General features: G+C 46.7%; 1 protein-coding gene across 1 annotated transcript in view; it reads right to left on the bottom strand.

Moving 5' to 3' along the window:
- Positions 1–20,129, bottom strand: part of KIF13B (kinesin family member 13B) — a 161,898-nt gene that overhangs the window by 22,633 nt on the left and 119,136 nt on the right. Inside the window, exons 32-36 of the mRNA XM_023515544.1 lie at positions 18,846–18,998; positions 18,499–18,576; positions 16,627–16,680; positions 7,765–7,876; positions 1,677–1,810 (exon numbers count right to left, since the gene is read on the bottom strand). Coding sequence (XP_023371312.1) covers positions 1,677–1,810; positions 7,765–7,876; positions 16,627–16,680; positions 18,499–18,576; positions 18,846–18,998 — 531 coding nt within the window. The remainder of the gene's footprint in view (positions 1–1,676; positions 1,811–7,764; positions 7,877–16,626; positions 16,681–18,498; positions 18,577–18,845; positions 18,999–20,129) is intronic.

The raw sequence follows: 20,129 nt of genomic DNA, 5'->3' as shown, positions 1-20,129 counted from the left end.
TTGAGGCTCTGTCTCAAAAAAAAAAAAAAAAAAAGAAAAAAAAAGAAAAGAATCCTTACACCAAACCAACCACTGGGAAAAACCTACTGCCCCAAATGACTTAGGTCCCCCAGTCACAGATCCATTTCAGTAACTGTCAAGCGCCTCTTATGTGCCTAGTTAAATATAGTGTAAACACTTGCAAAACCTCAATGTTTAATTTTTATCCACTATGTGTATGTAAGTTTCTGGATATGCTTATATAATACTAGCTTTAAAAAATTATACATCTCGGCTTGGCGCCTGTGGCTCAAGGGGCTAAGGCACCAGCCACATACATCTGTGCTGGCGGGTTCAAATCCAGCCTGAGCCCACCAAACGACAATGGCGGCTGCAACCAAAAAATAGCCAGGCATTGTGGGGGGCACCTGTAATCCCAACTACCAGGGAGGCGGAGGCAAGAGAATAGCTTGAGCCCATGAGTTGAAGGTTGCTGTGAGCTGTGATGCCACAGCACTCTACCAGGGTGAGACAGTGAGACTGTGACAGCTTGAGGCTCTGTCTCAAAAAACAAACAGACAAATTATACATCTGGGCTCCGCGCCAGTTGCTCAGTGAGCAGAGTGCTGGCCACAAATACTGAGGCTGGCAGGTTAGGCCCAGCCCAGGCCTGCTAAAACCACAATGACAACTGCAACCAAAAAATAGCCAGGTGTTGTGGCAGGTGCCTATAATCCCAGCTACTACTTGGGAGGCTGAGGCAAGTGAATTGCTTGAGCCCAAGAGTTGGAGGTTGCTGTGAGCTGTGATGCCGCAGCACTCTACCAAGGGCGAGATAGTGAAACTGTCCCCCCCCCAAAAAAAAAAAAAATTATATATCTCCACACTAGTCTCAAAAAATGAGTTCCACCTCCCTTGAGTAGGCATTCATAAACCTAGAAAGTTTTTAAATAGGTAAGCCAACTGCATTTCTGCAACTCGAACATTTAAAAGAACGTGCAGAAGCTGATGGCAAAAGACCTATTTCGACGATGGAATTTGCACTGTCCGTGCTTTTGAATGAGTATAAATAAATGCTCGTTTATCATTTTCTGCTGAGTTAACACCTATCTGAGGTTAGAAATCGCGTTTCCTACAGGGCTCCCATTCACCACTGCAGAACAGCTCCCTCCTGACTGTTCAGAAACCCTTTTAACATTTCTGTAACACTTATCCTAGGGCTGGAGAGAGAGTTTTAAGAAAAAAGATAATAAGACAAGTGATCACTTCTAAGTGAAAGAGCAGGTTATCCACAGGAGAAGAAATAGAGGCAGAGAGGGAAGGACAGTCACGCTATAAAATTGTTTGAAAAGAGAAATGAAATCAAGAATTAAAAATAGAATTACATTTTCTACTTGGCAATACACAAACACCACTAAGTGCACTTCATAAATTTTACTATTGTTGCTCTCAGTGATGTTACCATAAATCATATTTGTAGCGTCCTTGGCTTTTTTAAAAGCAAAAAATGAGGGACAGTGCCAGAAAACTGAAACAGCTCTGTCACCTCGAAGAGCAGGACAGAAATGACTGCAGAGTTTCCTGGGTTGAAAACCCAGTTCTGATCCTTCCCCCAGCTCCACGCTACCCCGAGCCTGGGTGCAGCAGAGTTGCCAGCGACCTGTCAGAACAGAGAGAGGGTCACGGACGCGCTTTACCTGGTGTGTCAGGGGAGAGGCCCGCTTGCCCCTTTTGTCATCCCGGACGGGAAACAGAGACTTCAGGAGCTTTGGCATCTGTGGCACAAAGGACTTCACTGGATTCAAGTAGGAGGCTGCTAAGCTACTGTGTCCTGTCAACACATTGAAAGGAAAAAACTGAGACAAAAATTACAAAGACATCTCCTTTCCTATCTGCCAAATATCATTTATATGCAATTTTAATAACATAAATAAAAAAGGCATCCTTAAAAAAATAGTATCAGAGAAACAGTATTATTCTAGTTATCTCAAATACAATGTTTCCTTTTCCTTTTAAACAGCAGTAATCGGGGCACCTGTAAAACTTTCTACCATGCAGGGTTCTCATCAGTATGGAAAGGGTAGCCGCCCTGTCCCTGTCACTAACTGGAACAAGTACTAACTTTGCCCCAGACCACAACAGGATCTGATTTTTAAGTCACACAGCAGTGACGCACAAATATAGCTATCTGTCTAGACTTCAGGCTCTATGTTTTATTCAATTCTAATTTTTCGTAAGTATTTACTGAAGAAAGATGATGAAATTGACCTTTTGGGGAAAGGGTGGAGTTTGAGTTGTTTGTTTTGAGGGACAGACACTCTCAACTATTCACGTGCTTACCTGTCGTTAATTATCAAAGGTTGGAATCAAAGGTACGGATCATACCTATGATACTGATCTCTTTCCCGCCAACTAATTTACAGTAAACTCTAGTTCAAGTCATAAATGACAAAAAGCTGGATCCACATAACGTGTAAAAAGCACAAGCAAGTTGCCTGGAGGAACATGTGTGTCCTGCCACAAGGGACACACACAAACCCCAGACAGCTGCTCCACGCGACCCCGAGGGACTCACACTCACGGGCAGTGTGACGGGTAAACACAATCTGGCTGGGAGCTTTCTGCATTTTACATAAAGCACTGTAATGTGAACGCTGAGTAGCAGACGGTGAAAGGGTAAGGACGCCTGCACATACTGTAACTGTGGGAGCAACCACCCAAACCGAAACCAAGGCAGAGGGACGGCTGCAGTGCCAAGGGGACAAGGGGACAACTGAGTGGAGAGAATTGAAATAATTCACAAGGTGAAAACAGGGAAGAGAGAAACAAAAGAGGGAACACAAACAGAAAACAAATTAAGTTGAACAGAAAAACAGAAAAATATGATCATCTGAATACTGAGAAAAAGTACAGGCAACCCGGAGTTCTGCATCAGGTGAGACTTGACATCCCCGAGTAAGGACCATCCCGATACTCAAAGGCCGCGTGTCATTCTGCGTCTCCACCTCCCCACTGAACCCTGACGCCTGAATCTGACCAAGGATCTAGACCTAACTACCACAAGGCACGGGGCATCGTGCTTAGACAAACTCATGGGCACGCAACCAGCAAAAAAGTAAAAATGTACAGAGCGTATCCTGGGCAAGAACCTGGCTCCCTGGACCAGCCCACTGCATAAGAACCAGCAAATACAGGGCACGACAGTGAAATATTTCTCAGCAATAAAAAAATAAATTACTGATGTAAGCAACAGCTTGGAAACTTAAACACATACGGTGAGAGGAAGAGCCAGACACGGGAGGAACACGTGCCACAGAGCTCCACGTATCTGAAACTGCAGAAACGACCCAGAGCAGCAGAATCAGACACCAGCTGACAGCGGTGAGGGAGGAGCAACCAGAGTCAAGTGCGTGATCTAGATCCTGAGTGGGGCGCAAGTTACATAAACGTACATAAATACACTCGGCAAGCTTATTAAGGACGACCCACAGTCAACAAAACAGGAGTCAATAAAAACGGACCAAGGCAAGGTCCCGCCCGATGCTGGAGGCAGCAGAGACTTCGAGACGGCTTTTCTAAACAAGTCCCAGGATGCAAAGAAGAATATGGTCTTCACAAGTACACAGACAGGGAACATCAGCGGAGAACGTAAAACATTAAAAAAAAAAAAGTAGCAAATGGGAATTCTAGAACTAGGAAAGAATAACTGAAATCAAAGTCTGTGGATAAGAGAAGAAAGAACCTTACACTCCCACGTTTACTGACGCCTCTTCACAACAGCCAAGATCTGGAATCAACCTACATGTTCTCAATAGGTGAATAAAGAAGCCGGGATAGGCCAGGCACGGAGGCTCACGCCTGGAATCCCAGCACTCTGCGAAGCCGAGGCGGGTGGATCGCCTGAGCTCACGAGTTCAAGACCAGCCTGAGCAAAAGCGAGACCCTGTCTCTACTTAAAAAAAAAAAAAAAAAAAAATAGAAAAACTGAGTCAAGAGAATCCTTGAGCTCAAGTTGGAGGCTGCTGTGAGCTATGATGCCACAGCACTCCATCCCGGGTGACAGCTTGAGACTCTGTCTCAAAAAAAAAGGAAAGAAACTGTGATAAACGTACACACAGAATATTATACAGCCACAAAAAGAGTAAAATCCTGCCAGTTCCAACAACACAGATGGACCTGGAGAACACCGAAATAAGCCAACCAAAGAAAGACAAATCTCGCATGTTCTCACTCAGATGTGGGAGCAAAATGTTAAAACCAATCCATCTGGTGGAGACAGAGGGTGGAACCATGGGTACCAGAGACTGGGAAGGGTAGCGGGAAGGGGATGATAAGTGGGGATGGTTAATTGGTGCATAAATACGGTTAGGTAGAATGAACGGCATGTGATAGCACGAGAACGTGACTATAATGAACAGTAAGTTAGAATATACTTTAAAAGAAAGGAACGAGGCTTGGCGCCTGTGGCTCAAGCAGCTAAGGCGCCAGCCACATACACCTAAGGTGGCGGATTTGAATCCCCAGCCCGGACCCGCCAAACAACAATGACGGCTGCAACCAAAAAAAAAAATATATAGCCGGGCGTTGTGGTGGGCGCCTGTGGTCCCAGCTACTTGGGAGGCGGAGGCAGGAGACTCGCTTGAGCCCAGGAGTTAGAGGTTACTGTGAGCTGTGATGCCACAGTACTCTACCCAGGGGGACAGCTTGAGGCTCTATCTCAAAAAAAAAAAAAAAAAAAGAGAGGAACGAGAATGTTCTTAACACAAAAAAGTGTTAAATGCCTGAGGTGACTGATTAACTCATACTGGGTGCCTGTATCAGAACATCACACGGACCCCATAAAGATGCACAACTACTGGGTAGCTCAAGCCGCTAAGGCACCAGCCATATACACCAGAGGTAGCGAGTTCAAATCCAGCTGGGCCTGCCAAACAACAATGACAACTACAAGCAAAAAATAGCCGGGCGTTGTGGTGGGAGCCTCTAGTCCCAGCTACTCGGAAGGCTGAGGCAAGAGAATCACTTAAGCCCAGGAGTTGGAGGTTGCTGTGAGCTGTGACGTCACAGCACTCTAGCACTCTATACCCAGGGCGATAGCTTGAGGCTCTGTCTCAAAAAAAGAGATGCACAACTACTAAATATTATGCACTCATAAAAAATAAAATAAAATAATTTTAAAAAGAAAACCAGTATCAACACAGCAGACATGTCAATGAGGAGGGCAGACGTCAGGGGCTAATGAAGTGTGGCCGTTAAAAGGCAGAAACTGTCAGACTGGACTCAGCTATATGCCGTCAAGAGAACAATCGCTTTCAGTCTAAGGACAAATGTGGGCTAAAATGTAAAACACTAAGAAAAAGATACGCCATGCAAACAATAAGAGGAAGATGGCAGCGCCCGTACCACAGCTCAGTCCGCAGGGCGCCAGCCATGTACATGGAGGGCGGCGGACTCGAACCCAGCCTGGGCCAGTTAAAACAACAATGACAACTGCAACAACAACAACAAAAAGAGCTGAGCATTGTCGTGGGTGCTGTAGTCCCAGCTACTTGGGAGGCTGAGGCAAGAGAATAGCTTAAGCCCAAGAGTTGGAGGTTGCTGTGAGCTGTGACGCCAGGGCACTCTACCCAGGGTGACAGCTTGAGACTGTCTCCAAAAAAAAAAGAAGAAGAAGAAGAAGAGAAAGTTGAGGCATTTATACTAATGCAGCGGTTCTCAACCTGTGGGTCGCAACCCCTTTGGGGGTCGAACAACCCTTTCACAGGGGTCTCCTAAGACCATCCTGCATATCAGATATTTACATTACGATTCATAACAGTAGCAAAATTACAGTTGTGAAGTAGCAACGAAAATAATTTTAAGGTTGGGGGGGGTCACTACAACAGGAGGAACTGTATTAAAGGGTTGCAGCCTTAGGAAGGTTGAGAACCACTGCACTAAGGACAGGCAAGATAAATTTCAAGATCAGAATATTTCCAGAGATAAAAAGGGACTTTCATGATAAAAAGGTCACTCCATCAGGAAGACACAATAATCCTAAATGTGCAGGTACCGATGAGCAGTTTCTAAATGAACGAGCAAAAACGGAGGTCAAGGGAAATGCAGGCAATTTTCACAGTCATATTTGGGTATCTACTGTGCTGTCAGGAATAGAATAGGCTCCCCAAATCAGCAAGGCTCCCCAAATCAGCAAGGATACGGACGATCTGAACAAGGTCATCAACCACACTGACCTATGATATATGGAGAATATTATTATGTCCCCCAAACACAACAGCACACACAGAATGTTCACCAACCTGGGACAAAAATACATTGCAGAAATTTTCAGAGCCTGAATCATCCACAATTCTGTTCTCTGATCATAATGAAATTAAATGAGAAATGATTACCTAGAAAATGTCTCCAAACATACAAAAGTGAATTAATATGCTATTCTATAACCCAAATGTCGAAGAAGAAATCACAGGGAAATTCTGAAATATTCTTCATAGTATGATAACAAGCATAACCAAAATACGGGAAATAGAGAAATTTTAAAAATCAACAAAATAGAAAATGAAAAGAACGAAGCCAAAAGTTGGTTCTGTGAGAAGATCAATACTTCTTTTCTTTTCTCTTTTTTTTTGAGACAGAGCCTCAAGCTGTCCCCCTGGGTAGAGTGCTGTGGCTTCACAGCTCACAGCAACCTCCAACTCCTGGGCTCAAGCGAGTCTCCTGCCGCCGCCTCCCAAGTAGCTGGGACCACAGGCGCCTGCCACAACACCCGGCTATTTTTTGGTTGCAGCCATCATTGTTGTTTGGTGGCCCGGGCTGGATCCAAACCTACCACCTTAGGTGTATGTGACTGGCGCCTTAGCCGCTTGAGCCATAGGTGCCGAGCCAAGATCAATATTTCTTGATAAACGTATCCCTAAAATATTCAAGAAGAACAGAAAGAAAATAAAAATGACGAATATCAGAATAAAAAGCAGCAGCATCACAGGAGATCCTATAAATACTAAGAGAATAAAAGGGCAATACCGTGACATGTATGAAAATACATTTAAGGCTGGGCATGGTGGCTCATGCCTATAATCCCAGCACTCTGGGAGGCCGAGGTAGGCGGATGGCGGAGCCCAGGAGTCTGACATACCACAGCGCCCTACCGAGGGTGACAAAGTGAGACCCTGTCTCAAAAGGGAAATTTAATAATCCAGATGATATAGAAAATCCCTTAAAAAAAACATAACTTATAAAAACTGACTCATAAAAAGAAACATCTCGATGACACTATCTTAAAGAAACTCAAGTTGTAATTTAAAACGTTCCCACAAAGAAGATTCCAGGCCCAGAATCCCACTGCGAATTCTGTTAAACATGTGACAAAGAAGAAATACCAATCTCACATAAACTCCTCAGGAAAAAAGATGAGGACAAACACCTCCCAAGCCATTTCGTGAAGCCAACGCAATCGTGGTAACAAAACTGAACAAAGACGTGAATTAGAGAAAATAAGAAATCTCAGACAGACACTCATCATAGAGCACACGCCCCAAAATCCTCAATAACACGGGCAATGTGAAGGACAGTGCACCCCAAGAAGTGGCATTTACCAGAGGAACCGAGATAAACTCAACACTCCCCACATCGATGAAACGCAACATAGTAAGTCAAGAAAGGGGAGAGAGAATTCGGCCGGACGCTAACTAGCAGAAGGGTGGCCACCTGGCAGGAAACCCTCCCTAAACCCTCAGAGACGCTCACGCTTCCTGACCGCGGTTGACAGATGAAAAGACGACTTACCTGGATCCGGAGAATGGTTATTTTGGGGACAGACGGCGAGGGTGGGGGAGACTGGAGCAGCTCCTCTGGACACTGTTGTCTGGGATACATCCTGCTGACTTTCCCACCGGCCCTGGGACGGACAAAATTGGTCATTGCATTTTGAATTGATTGATTATGAAAAAAATTAAAAGATACATGTACTGCATATTCCAGAAAAAAACAGTTACATATTACTAAAGCTTACAGAACATGGCAAGTCTGAGTATATCAGCACATTTCTTCTTATACTTATTAGGGAAATTAATACAACAAGCAAGATAATAACAACAACACCCCAAATTTGGATCTCCCCGCTCTTTACAACTCCTGGCAAGCTCTACCCTAACATTCTTTCTATACTTGTATGTACATCATGTTGCCTCCCCAGAAAACATGGACATGTAAGGGTGTCCCCTTTCCTTAACCCCCCTCAAGTTCTGCACACGAGGCCCTTTCTGCTCTCCTATCTCCCCCTTCCGCACTCTGCTTCTGCACTGGAACCAGAGCAGAGGTGTCAGCAGAGGGGCCTCGCCCAGCAGTGTGAGTTGCCATCCACTCACACACCGTACATAAAAGTTAAAATTCCTACATAGTGTACCACTAAGGCTCTCGTTTTTAATAGCTATCAAACATAAATTCCAGTTAAACCCACATCAAACAATCACAAGTTCTCAATTATGGAAGTCTCTGAATTCACACACTTTATCGTATTTTTCATCAACGTATTTTGTAAACTCCCAGTAAAGAGATTCCATCAATTGGCAGGTTAAAATCCATCCCTCAAACTCATGGTGAGCCATAAAAACGGTGATGCCATGAAAGCCCCTTTAGTGTTAGCCCCATCTAATAAAGAAATAAACCCCACCCAGATGTTACTTGTACAAAATTCAGTAAGAGATGAGCTCTAGATCATTTAAATGTTTTAAGTTCCCTTTGATCCTCCGAAAATCCCTAACTTCTTTTTCGATAAGAGTCTAATGATAATATGTAACGTGAATTTAAGTGAGCATTTTACAGATGAATGACCCTAACGATTAACTCAAGTTTTCTTTACTAAGTGCCTGAAAATCAGGAGGGCACAGCCCCTCCTGGAGAAGGATGGAGGTGGGAAGGCTTCTTGGGCTTCAGCTTTTAGAAGCAACTCAGTACTGATCACAAAAATCAATAAGCCCTAAGGGATCTGGATCCTGATCACCGCAGAGCACTCTTTTCCCCCAGGAACTCTCAGCCTTTGATAATGTTTTCTAAAATGCTATGATGTTGGGCCCTCACCAGGAAACCCGGAGAAGGAGCTAGGTGTGAGCACGCAACCCACAAAGCCGAACTCTGAGCCACTTCACTGGGGAGCCCGGGGTTGCCAGGAATCTCGCTGACGTATGTATTTAGGGTTTTGTTAATGTTTTTGCGTTTAAATTTAATGATCTGTCTGGGGCTCTGTGCAGTCTGAGATCTCACAATCAGGTGACTGGCACCAAGGTCCATAATCTTTGGAGTTTCCCAGAGGAAGAAAAGCCCTTGCTTCATTTGAAAATAAATGTATTTTCATACTTTAGATCTTCTACCTTGTTCGGCAGCTGCCACAGTCACAGTCTGTCCCTTAGAAAAACTAAGTAGCTGACGGGGAGTCGGCACCTGGACTGTCGGGGGACACAGAACAGGCGAGTGACAAATCAGGCGGGTGTCAGGGCACACCGGGGCTCTGCAGCTTCAGGGTAATTTCTCCCAGCGGGCATCCCATACCTGATGTTACTACCACACCAGACAGAAGCAGGAACTCTGACGGTCTCACACACTCAAATATTCCACGTGAGAACCTCTGAAAGGCCGCACATAACACAGATCCCGCCATGGCCCATCAGATTATGCAAAATAGAGACATGGCTCACGTCTGCTCTCTTCCTTAACTGTCACCTTGACCTTGGGAACGGCACCTGCTCTCTGCTCCTGGGTCTCACTGCCCAGAGACAGGAATCTCAGATCGCTCTGGGATAGAGTGGGCTCCACTTCAGAGGAAAAAACAATCTGGCAGATAAACTGAGTGCGACCCCTGTCCCTTCTCCAGCTGACACCCACGGGCCCCTGGGGAGGCACCTGTGGAACCACGTCCCATCCTCCCTTCCGTGTGGCCCGTCTACTTCCCGTGCCAGACGTGAGATGTGGTTCAGGGTCTCCCTACAGAGACTGTCCCTCAGGGAAAAGGCAATGGTTATCTTTCCAATAAACTTTAACTGGTTAGCTGTTCTAGAGTTATCCTCCCTTTCCTGAAACGGTGGGGGAAACCAAAAAAAAAAAAAAAAGAGCAATACTTCAGAGAAAGATAAAGTCAGGATTGGGAATAAAAAGAACTTCATGAGACACTGGAACTTGGGCACACTCAATGGCACCAAGAGCGGAAGAATGTGATGCCTGCTTTAGCTCTGTTACGGTACTCTACACCCCACCACCCGGAATAAAGATAAATCCACCATCTAGTTTCTGGGCCTCTAGCAAGTTCCAGAATCAGCCATAATGAGGCCAGGAGAGGAGATGCTGGCTTTTGTCCGGAATCCCTACACCGGCTTCATCATTATTATAAAGTATTTGTCCTAAGGCGGGAATTTCAAAGAAAGGGAATCCTGTCCTATCCAGCAGTTCTCTGTAGCCAGCACCAGGTTAGAGGCAGAGGGGCAAGGCCGGAGGCCAGGAGGCTCTGGGGCGAGGACCGAGGCCCACCAGCATCTACGGCTCTCCTGTTCCTGCTGCCCCGCCACCTACAAACTCTTTGGGTTATTCTTAAAGGAATCTAGTTTTGATCACAAAAGTGACAAAGGCAAATGAAGACAAGTGCCAGTGACACCGTAGGTCCAAGGCAGGTTTTAACGCAACTACAGGACTGTCTCGAGTCCGGCACAATCACCACTACGCAGAGCAGCCCCAGAGCTCAGGATCTGTTAACTCAACAGCCAAACAGCTCGGTTTTGTTAACTAGGTATTTGCTTGTTCAAGCTAACGACTAACTTTAATTTTATCAAAAACCTCAATTGGAAGGTGACAAACATTAAAAATATAATTTCCTCTACAGTAACTCTAGAAATACATTTTTGTTGACAGTGCCACTTGTGCTGCAAAAGGCCTCAATGCACGGCCACCTGTGAGGAGCTGAACAGGCTGAATTCAGCCTGATGTTGGTCTTTCGTCAGAAGAAGCCCCCAAAGTTTTCATGGACCTATAGGAAGAATCCTTACAGTAAGCATAAAACATCTACTAACAGCCAACAGCAGCATCAGTTAGGGATCACGTTTTATGTTTCAAGTGAGAGACTTCTCCCAAGAGTGATTTATTTTAGACCTTACAGTGAACTTAAAGTTTGGAATAGTTAATAAAATTCTATTTTTTTTAAGGTTAATTCGTTCATCAATTCAATCATGGTGGAGCTCAGATAAAGAACTCCAATTTTACTAGGTGGGGAGCAGCAACGGATAAGGATGGGAAACGGGGCTGGCCTAATTCCAAGGGCCATTTGGCCAAACTCTAAGTTTGTTTACAGAAATATTAGAAATGTGCCACCTCTTCTCACCTCCCAGCCGTCCTAATCCTGTCAAACTCTTCTACTCCTGCCTCCCTCTCAACGTCATTCTTGTGCCCAACTGAAGACTTTTGCTCTGATATTACACATGCCTGAAAATTAACAGGGTAGGAAAGACGGGACCCTCCCTGGGCCTCCGCGGGGTTCTAAACATGGTTCCAAAGGTGACCTGAGTGCCCCGATGTGGTGTGGTGTGATATACTGTAATGTGGCATAGCGCGGTATGGTGTGACGTGGCATGGAGTGATGTAGTGTGATGTGGTGTGGTGTGATGTGGCGTGGCATAGTGTGGTGTGATATGCTGTGACGTGGCATAGCGTGGTATGGTGTGACGTGGCATGGAGTGATATAGTGTGATGTGGTGTGGTGTGATGTGGCGTGGCATAGTGTGGTGTGATATACTGTAATGTGGCATAGCGTGGTATGGTGTGACGTGGCATGGAGTGATGTAGTGTGATGTGGTGTGGCATAGTGTGGTGTGATGTGGCATAGCGTAGTATGGTGTGACGTGGCATGGCGTGATGTGGTATGATGTGGCGTGGTATGGCATGATGTGGCGTGGCGTGGCGTTGTGTGGTGTGGCATGGAAGACAAGGCACACCAGGCCCTGAAGTCTATGATTCTGAGGTACAGCATCAACGGGACAGACACACAGGGTAACAAAAACAGCCCGTGCAAGTCTGCAAGGTCATGTAATTAATGCAATTATAATTGTCCATAATTTCAAAATATGGTTTCTAGCCTTTTCAGCATCATTAAGTCCAGGTTAAAACTGTACTTCTGACTTGACTCTCCTGCACGTTAAACACTTTCATGCAAAGAAACCAGGATGGTTCTAACTAAGTAAAACTCTGGTATCAAGAGAATGCCCTGGGCACAGGTAAGGAGGGAGTCGGCACACCTCTCGGTTACAGGGCACAACTGTAAGCGGAACTCTACCTAAAAAAGGCGAACATTGTAACCTAGTTGTTTATGCCCTCACACGAACTCGAAATTTAAAAAAAAGAAATAAATAAAGAATGCCCAAAGTACTTTCGCCATTTTTTGTACTACCCATGCTTCTAAGTCCCCACTTTTATAATCTATTAAATATGAATTAACTCCAACCCCTCACATTCCAGACCCTTCCATATTCAATCAGATGCCTTAATTCTCAGCCTTTTTTGACAGATACTTTTACAGTCTTAGACCCACGTAACAAGGAACATTTGCAAGGAATCAGATATACTGACCACAGCAGTTACTTTTACAAAAGAGCAAGAGTTAGTAGGACTTTCATTCATCTTCTAAAGACTACATTTAAAACGCATTCATACGCAAGCACAAGCACGGTGAGCTTCAGATAGTGGGATAGCACTCGTATCCCACTCATTAGGAAAACCTAATGGACCAATTACCTCTGCCTGGAGCTCTGAGAACTGAGGAATGCAGGAAGTACCCAAAAGAAAAAACAAAAATGAGTTGCTGAGATTTCCAAAACAACGATTTCTCCAGTAAGCGCTGCATGAGGATTCTGTACACGGGACCTGGACACTGGCTCAGACTACTGGATACAAGGAACAAAACCTTCTAACATAAGACATTAGAGAATAAGACTGCTTATTTTATTATTTTACTTTTATTTGTTTTGAGACAGAGTCACACTCTGCTGCCCTGGACCGACTGCCATGGTATCATAGCTCACAGCGACTTCAAACTCCTGGGTTTTAGCGAATCCTCTCGCCTCAGACTCCTGAGTAGCTGGGACTACAGGCGCCTGCCACCACACCTGGCTAATTTTTCTATTTTTAGTAGAGACAGGTTCTTACTTTTGCTCAGGCTGGTCTCAAACTCCGGAGCTCAAGGGATCCTCCCCCTCAACCTCCCAGAGTGCTGGGATCACAGGTGCGAGCCAGCGCGCCAAGGGTAACCTGCCAGCAGTGGAAAGGCGGCCATTCCCTCACCTGTCGTGTGGACACTGACGTAACCTACTGACCGGGACACAGGGTGACGCCCACAGTGACCTGAGGCTGGCCAGAGGTTCTCTGGTGACTTTTCAGGGCTTGTGGTGCCAAGAACTCAGAAGGCGGCAGGATGACCGCCCACAGCTGAACTGGGGGTGGCGAGCCTGCACCTTCTGTTTTTCCTGACGGGATGTCACCGTTTCTCAGAGGATAGAAAATGTCATGATTGGGGAGGGCAAGAGAGGCTAAAACCTGAAGAGGACAGCACACTGGGGCCACCCTTAATCAGGTATGTGACCTTTTTTTCTTTTTTTCAAGTCGCAAGCTGTCGCCCTGGGTAGAGTGCCGTGGTGTCACAGCTCACAGCAAGCTCAAACTCTTGGGCTTACATGATCCTTTTGCCTCCGCCTCCCAAGTAGCTGGGACTACAGGTGCCTATCACAATGCCCGGCTATTTTTGGTGTTGTTGCTGCAGTTGTCATTGTTGTTTTTTAGCTGGCCCCGGCCAGGTTCAAACCCTCCAGCCCTGGTGTATGTGGCCAGCACCCTAACCCCTGAGCTATGGGCGCTGCTCAGGCGTGTGAACTTTGTGAGTGATGGAACCACAGCCCACAATGTACACCAGGCCAGAGAGAGTGGGGGGACCCACACCCTAATTCCTGGGGTGGCACCAGGACACAAGACCGACGTGGGTGGAAATGAGACCTTTCTTACCTTTGCTAAGTTACTCAGGGACCCCAAGGAATCAAGAATCAGAGGGAAGGTCTTGTTACAGGAACGAGAATGTGTGGTTCTGTATTTTCCCCTGCTAACTCCTGGATCCGACTGGTCCCAGCCCTCCACAGAAATCCCCTCAGAAAGGTCCACAGTGAGCCCCGCAGGGTCACACCAGAGCAGCCTTCTCAGTGCCCAGCGTCCGTGCTGGCTTTAGAGAGTCTGGAAGGACAGCTGCGCAGACCGCTCCTCTCGCACCTCCCCAGATGTGCTCCCTGGGGCCTTCAGTCCTCCCTGGGGGCCCCTCCTCTGGGGCTCCGGCCCTGGGTGTCTCAGCACGTCCCTGAAGGAACTGCCCCTCCCCTCCCGACTCCCCACCCTTTCTGAGCCCTGGCGTCAACTCTGATACTTGAATCCCTCAAAAATGAAACTAAATCATTTCTTCCCCAAACCTGCCTCTGCGCAGCTCACCCTCAGTGAGCTACACTGTCATCCCAAACCTGCCGTCACCCGTCTCCTGCCAGCTTTGGGCTTCCTGTCCACAGGACTCTAGAGACTCTCTCAAACACCTCTGTGTCTCTCTCCCTGCCCTCTGACACCACTTCTCCTCTACCTGCTCTCTCCATCCTCCCACTGAAAACAATTTTTTCACACTCTGCCTTGATTACTGCATACACTTTCACTATATACGGTATCCTAGGGCCAGGTTGAACACCACAGCCAGGAGTGGGGGTTCAGCGGGGCCACTGAGGCTGTCTGGTTCAGCCATAACCACGACCCCGCCCTCTGTCAAGTTGTTCCCTGGTGTCCACCTCCCTGTTAGTCCTCAGGAGGCTCCTCCTCTGCGGGTCCTGCCCACAGACTCCCACCACCCAACTCTCGCCCACACTGCCATGTTCCCCAGGTGCCTCTGCTGTGACTCTTCTGGCCTCGTGGGGCCCGGGCAGCCTGCGGTGAGCAGTGCAGCACTGTCCCCTGCCCTGCAGCCGCCCCCACTCCCTCCATCCTGCTCTGGCTCTGCCTGGGTCACCTCTAAGGGAGCACCTCTGCTCCGCTGCTGTGCTTGCTGGTTCCAATGACACAGAAATGCTCTCTGGGGTAGATCCGTTACTTTCTACCACGTCTCCATGTTAAGTTTGAAGAAACTGGACAAAGACAGAAACTTGGCCAGCTCCTTCCAGGAACTTGAGACATTTGGGTTAAATAAATTTCCCCCCAAAACACAGAAAGTCATGTTTTTTCTTATATTTTCCCTAGGTTATTTGATTTTATTTTTTGAGACAGAGGCTCACTTTGTCACCCTGAGTAGAGTGCCGTGGCATCACAGCTCACGGCAACCTCAAATTCTTGCATTTAAGCCATTCTCTAGCCTCAGTCTCCCAAGTAGCTGGGACTACAGGCACCCACCACAACACCCAGCTATTTTTAGAGATGAGGTCTCGCTCTGGCCCAGTCTGGTCTCAAACCTGTGAGCTCAAGCAATCCACGCACCTCGGCTTCCCAGAGTGCTAGATTACAGGTGTGAGCCACTGCACCAGGCCCCGGTTATTGTATTTACATTTTAAAATCACTCTATGATCAATTTCCCCAAAGCTCTTCTTTCTCCAAGTCATGAACAAGCCTATTCTTGGTCAAATACAAGCAAATACTAACCCTGAGCACACTTACAACCCCCATGTCCACACAGGTCAGCAGTACCCTGGGGACGGCAGTTTGTGTGTCTGGGAACACATATCATTTCAGGCAAACTACGAGTCATCAGGATCTTACAAATGCGCCACTGATTCACCAACTTCATTCTGACATTCTCCTTATGTTTTCATAAGGAAAACGCCAAAAACACAAAAACAGTATAGATCAGTTAACAACAGTACAATAAACCCCACTCAGCCTTAATAATTGTTATGACACAACTTATCTCCTCTGATCCAGTCCTACTCCTCCCACCCAGACTATCTGCAAACATCCCCTCACATCACACCATCTCACGTGGCAGCATCCACCACGGCCCTCCCCGGGGCTGCGATACCAGCTCAGAACGGGCTGCACACAGCTGACGGCACCAACGGCCACCCGGCCCCCTCAGAACCACAGGCACAGACTGTGACGTGGGACATCCAGGTCCGAGTGCCAGCCTCTTTTAAGTGAGAGTCATCTATGCTTAAAACTCTGTTAAATGGGGTAAGCTTCGTTTAAGGAAATAAAATCCACCTCAAGATTTCTGTTCCCTTACTCTTCTTTCCTCTAACAAATAATATTAAGTTTTCGGCATAATTTTCGTACTTCTCGCATGTTTTTCAATCACTACGTCAATACTTCACCATTGAAATCTGATTTGAAGTTCCTTTCTGACAAAAATAGGAAAAATATGTTAAACAAAAATATAAACTTTAGCCAAAAAAAAAAAAAAATGGTTTTCAACCCAGACAGTAAGGAGGCCTTGTAAGCCTTACTTTAACTGGTGGAGTGAAGAAGTGAACTCTAAACGCCTCCCAATAAACCTCACGTAGGGCAAATGAGTAGGAAAACGCTGGCATGAGAATAGAGTACGTGATATTTGAGAAGATGAAGGTCAAAGGGAAAAGCCCAGAACGGACTGGAATAGTCACACACACTCACCTTGTTGCTGCTGAGACTAGAGGACGGAATGAGGTCTTGTCGGCTTCCAGACAACTGAGGAAGGAAGACGGGAGGGTCAGTCCTTCTTGTGCTGATGTACATGACACACTGTCCAGGGCTCTGACCACACGGTCAGCTGGGTGTCAATGCTGGAAGGCAGCAGCGAGGTCACTAAGACCAGGGCTGCAGATTTTAGTGGCTTTGGGGACACTAAAAACAATGACTCGGTTACTAACAATTCTCAGGTGAAGGTTCCCATGAGACCTGGACACTGGGTTTACACTCAGGCGACCACAGGCTGGACCTGAGAACACGTTTCATTTGCTGCCCTGGGTTATCTCACCAGGGCCCGAGCGTATGGTTCCTTTCTCAGAGTATCTGTAAAAAATGTAAACTCACAAACTTCATTTCAAACTATCAGATTCCAAATTCCAAGACTCTGTGTGGACCCAGCATACTTCAACGTATCATTTTCTGAAGCAATGAGAAGATATTTACCTTAAATTAAAGTGGCATTTCTAACTGAGAATGGTCCTGATCTTTCTGAGGTGGCCAGGATGTCACTCTGTAGTCACTGCGTGGCCCATGGGGGTCTTAGGCAGGAAATCCCCCTATCGCCCACACTTTTCCCTCCAACCCCAGGCTACAGTAAGCTGTTCCTCCTGACACTTCATTGCAACTTTTCTTCTAAACTGTGACTATTTTTCATATCTACATCTTAACATTTTTTTCATATCTGCGTCTCTACCAAAAATGAAAAAAGCAAAGAACCAAGAGGCACAAGCATATTTCTTTATGAAGAATTATTCCCATGTTCAATGTATCTATAAATTAATCTACATTTTAAAAGACAACAAATGACTTGCCACCACCATTATGAAATGAACATGGCCTACTTTACTCATTTATATTATCCTGCATGGCCTGTGAGCAACCAGACTTTTTCTTAATTTAAAAATGATTAATTAAAGCCCAGAAAATGTAACTGACTTGTCCCGGGTACTCGGCTAGTTCTCGTTAGTTCCACAAACATTCACTGTTCACCTACAGTCTACGTGAGCCCGTGATGACTGGGAGATAAACGGGGACCATCTGAAAGGTACTTCAACAATCTGTCCCCGAAAACAGCAGCAGGAACAGGGGTGGAGGGACGCAGACACCCCAGGAAGGAAGGGAAATCTGAGGTGAGATTTAAAGGTCATAGAAGAGGCTCGGAGCCTGTAGCTTGGTGTTTAGGGCTCCAGTCACATACACCAAGCTGGTGGGTTCAAACCCAACTCGGCCCTGCTAAACAACAATGACAACAAACAACAAAAAAACAGCCGGGCGTTGTGGCTGGTACCTGTAGTCCCAGCTACGTTGGAGGCTGAGGCAAGAGAATCGCTTACGCCCAAGAGTTTGAGGTTGCTGTGAGCTGTGATGCCACAGCACCCTACAGAGGGCAACATACTGAGGCTCTGTCTAAATACACAAACAAGGCTCAGCACCTGTAGCTCAAGCGGCTAAGGCGCCAGCCACATACACCAGAGCTGCCAGGCTCGAATCCAGCCCGGGCCTGGCAAACAACAATGACAACTACAACCAAAAAAAAGAAACAGCCAGGCGTTGTGACGGGCGCCTGTAGATACAGCTACTTGGGAGGCTGAGGCAAGAGAATCGCTTAAGCCCAGGAGTTGGAGGTTGCTGTGAGCTATGATGCCACAGCACTCTACTGAGGGCAACACTAGAGGCTGTGTCTCAAATAAACAAATAAATAAAAATAAGCAAGCAAACAAATAAATAAAATAAAAATAAAGGTCACACGAGAGAGACTGGAGTAAAGAGAGAAGGGGAACCCCGGGCAGAGCGGGAAGCGAGGCCCCAGAGACTCACTCTGTTCACGCTGGGAGAGCTGATGCTCCTCCTGCTCAGCTTCCCTTTCCCTGTTAACTGTTCCTTCACCGCGACGTCCTGTGAACCAGAAAACACACACAGGACGAGGCTGCGTGAAACACCCCGCAAAGCAGCACCGTCCACAGCAGGCTCGGGCCCACCAGGCCCAGACATTCCTGGTTTATTTAAATAACGGCTGCTGCCTTACATGACAAAATGACCCACTTATGGTCCCTCTGGATTACTCGATGTGAATTCTAGCCAACTCTTCAAAAGTTTAGAGGCAGCAATACAGTGCATTACAGAGTCAGCCACAGCCCCGACTGCCGGGCGGGCGCTGCGGCTACCTGGCGCAGACGGTCCAGGGTGAGGAGGTTCTCCACGGCCAGCACGCTCCGCAGGTACTTCTCGATGTGCGCCTCCGAGGCCGCCGAGGCCGGGTTCTCCACGTTGGCAGCCATTCTCGCCAGAGCTTCTCGCTCCTCTGCTCCCTGGGCGTCCTGGGAACGGGAGGGTGTGTGTTAAGCTGTTGCTGAAGGAAACATCAGATAAGCTCCTGATGTGCTCACACAGTCTGAGCCAACAGGATGCGGCCCAAAATTCCACTGAAAGGCAGCTCCTCTTGGAACTCAAAATGCATTTTCCCAAGAAATAATGGAATGGTAATTAGGCTACTAGGTTAACTTGAAAAGCTAAACACACCAGAGCTAAAACACCGCACATTCTCAACAAAACTGTTCTCAATTCCCACTGCAAAGCCCCTGAACAACAAAACCATTACTGGGTCAGAAAGGATTTTGCAGGCTAGCAAAAACTAGAACCACTGTGACAGCAGGATCTCGGGAACACATTTCCTGCCCGAGCCCTTTCCCCAAACTCCTGAAGAGTGAGAGAGAAGCCAGAGTGACGTGGAGGTGGGATCCCCACCCTCTGGCAGGAGGGGACAGCCAAGAAACAAGGTTTCAGCTCCTCCTACTACTAAGCAGGCCCTGCAGACCACCCGCTTGGGACCTGGCAGCTTCTAAAACTGGTCTCAATCCTCAACTCTGGAGGGGGGAGAGGCCAAAGGCTCCAAGTTGAGCAAGAAGAGACGTAAACAGGGAAATTCTTACTGAGCTTTCCGGGAGAGCCCATCCACCTCGCTCCTCCTAAATGAGCTGGCTGTGCACGTCAATGGCACAGTCACACGTCAGTGAGGGACTTTACACAGGTATTTGATTATTTCAAGCCAAGTAAGTTCATAGCAAATTATTATTCTCAGGGAATACCAGATATTTTATTTACTTGTGTGTTCTGTACAATAACGTCAAAACTATAACAGGCACTCCACACACCACTGCATCTCAAGTGCCATCAACTGGAAGACAAAACCTAAGAAAAAACTGCCAGTCAATTTTAGGATGTCATCAATTATAAGATACATTCTAACTTCAAAAATATGTATTTCTTTTGAGACAGAGTCTCATTCTGCCCCGCCTGGATAGAGTGCTGTGGTGTCATAGCTCACAGCAACCTCCCACTCACAGGCTCAATCAATCCTCTTCACTCAGGCTCCCAAGTAACTGGGACTACAGGCAACTGCCACAATGACTGACTTTTTCTATTTTTATTTTTTCTTTTAGTAGAGATGG

The sequence above is a fragment of the Otolemur garnettii genome, unplaced genomic scaffold (assembly GCF_000181295.1).
Source record: "Otolemur garnettii isolate 467f Iridium unplaced genomic scaffold, OtoGar3 scaffold00074, whole genome shotgun sequence".
NCBI classification, from domain to species: Eukaryota; Metazoa; Chordata; class Mammalia; order Primates; family Galagidae; genus Otolemur; species Otolemur garnettii.
This window is presented reverse-complemented; position numbering and strand designations above follow the sequence as displayed.